The sequence below is a fragment of the Pelophylax lessonae genome (assembly GCF_965119305.1).
Source record: "Pelophylax lessonae genome assembly, chromosome: 3".
NCBI classification, from domain to species: domain Eukaryota; kingdom Metazoa; phylum Chordata; class Amphibia; order Anura; family Ranidae; genus Pelophylax; species Pelophylax lessonae.
In genome coordinates this window covers 190,503,937-190,506,044 of record NC_138770.1, presented here as the reverse complement: position 1 = coordinate 190,506,044, position 2,108 = coordinate 190,503,937, and the positions used below count along the sequence as shown (strand labels likewise).

Here is a 2,108-nt window from a genome sequence, read left to right as displayed (position 1 = left end):
ATGTATTTAGCATTAAACTGTTGAAGAATTGTACATAGCATGATACTGAAATCACACTACACTAACTTGTCTTTCCCCTAAACAAATGTCAGCTGTTTCTCACTCACACTAAACAACCAACAAACCACCAACACACTGACAGAAGGATGCTGGGAATACAGTATTTTTTATAGTTTGTGGGCTGAAACTTTACTGTGAGCTAACATTGGCCAATGTCTTGCACCTGACCAAAGGTTAGGTACATGTCAATGGCCAATGATGGCTCAAGCAATGCATTGTGGGATGTTTGTCAGAAAGTTCTCTTAAAGTTTGAATCTTCTCCAAGCACTGAATGTTTGATCTTAACTTACATTGGAACCACATGTCCTACTCATTCCTACTTGTTAGCAATGGATAGACCATGTTCCTTGTTTTAAAATGGTAAGTATGGTATGACAAAGGAGATAAGCAGATACTTATTGCAACAGTAGGAGTGGGACAAATAAGGTCAATGTTTTTTATGAACTTTTTGAGCAGGTTGGTGAACTAAATAGTTTTAGGATAAGTTTCTCTGAAGGATGACTTTAGAGAATCTGAAAATCCAAGGGACATTCTAATGTAGCATGTCAACGTGTTTATAAAAAAAAAAAAAAGAGGAGCCTATTTGGAAAAATCTTCCCTTTAGAAAAACTTTCAGTCACCAATAGGAAACCTGGTAAGCAAAAGGTCTCGCAATTATTGTATTTGGTTGATAGACCATCTGGAAAAAAAGTTTATATTTGCCCCTGGAATTAAGATAATATATTTAATTTTTTATCTTGGATTTAGACCTGTCCAGGTAAACATTTAACAAAAGGATAACTGAAGTTGTGAGATGAGAAAAGTACAAAAATTGTTAATTTGTCTTTTGTTAACAGAATAATGAACGTGAGCTGTCCTATTGAGAACATTACTTCAATACTTCGCCCTATTCAATTGACGACCTATATTCCCACCTTCATTATGGGTTTTATGCTGAACTCATTCGCTCTGTGGATCTTCTGTTGTTCCATGAAAAAATACACAGAAGCTTCAATATACTTGGTGAATCTGGCAATCCTGGATTTCTTTCTTGTTCTGTCTTTACCCTCAAAAATATACTTCTCCCAGGATGACATCAAGGTGAGCAGTTATCTGTGTGGTTTCCTACAATCTCTCTACTTTACGAATATGTATGGCAGCATCTACACAATTATGTTCATCAGCTTGGACAGATACATAGCTATTATCCATCCTTTCTGGGCCAGGGTTCTACGTTCACCCAAAAAGACCATAATAATATGTATCATTATATGGATCTTTGTGTGGAGTGTTTCTTTATTTACATTTTTTACCAAAGAAAAATTTGAAAATGTTAAATGCTTTCATAACCTGTCTGAAAATATCTGGAGTCCTAACATAATAATACCTCTGGAAATGTTTGGATTTGTGATCCCTATGACCATCATGTTGTATTGTTCTATTCAGATCATCAGGACACTATTGGTTCCCATATCTTCCGCAGTAGAGTCTGAAGAATCCAAGGCTGTTGTTATACGCATAATCATCTGTAATTTGGTGGTGTTTGTGATTTGCTTTAGTTTTACGCATATTGGCTTCTTCTTGCAGTTTCTGGTTAATAGACAGGTCATTTCAGACTGCACAGTGAGAAAACACATCAGCATATTCATACAGGTGGGATTCTGTATATCTAATATTAACTGCTGCCTTGATGCCCTTTGCTACTATTTTTCGATAAAAGAATTTCGCGCCAAACTTAAATATAAGCCAAATGTGACACAGGTGGGAATTGTGAACACTTCTATATAGACAAAGGTGTAACTACAAATTCTTTATTGAGGGGTGGGGGTGGTGATACCATCACATACAATACAATAACATACAGCAATGTTATTTCTCCTAAGCTATCCTGAAAAATAATGAAGGAACCGGACCATGGAAATGACAATGATGTTTCATACAGGCTTCTTTTGTTTTATCAAACAGCATGTTATAAAAGAAACGGAATGCACTACACAGAGTGAACTCCAGCCAAAACTTTGGTTTGGTTTTGAACATGGTAGAGAAGTATAGGCCCTTTGTCAGGTTTT

The 2,108-nt window shown here is 36.0% G+C and overlaps 1 protein-coding gene across 1 annotated transcript; it reads left to right on the top strand.

Moving 5' to 3' along the window:
• Window positions 1–900: 900 nt before the first annotated feature.
• On the top strand, window positions 901–1,883 carry LOC309551053 (G-protein coupled receptor 55-like; the record flags this gene model as incomplete). The annotated part of the gene is made up of 1 exon (XM_082251494.1): window positions 901–1,883. One exon carries the CDS (start codon window positions 901–903, stop codon window positions 1,825–1,827), a length of 927 nt encoding a protein of 308 aa, XP_082107620.1. The 3' UTR covers window positions 1,828–1,883.
• Window positions 1,884–2,108: the final 225 nt, after the last annotated feature.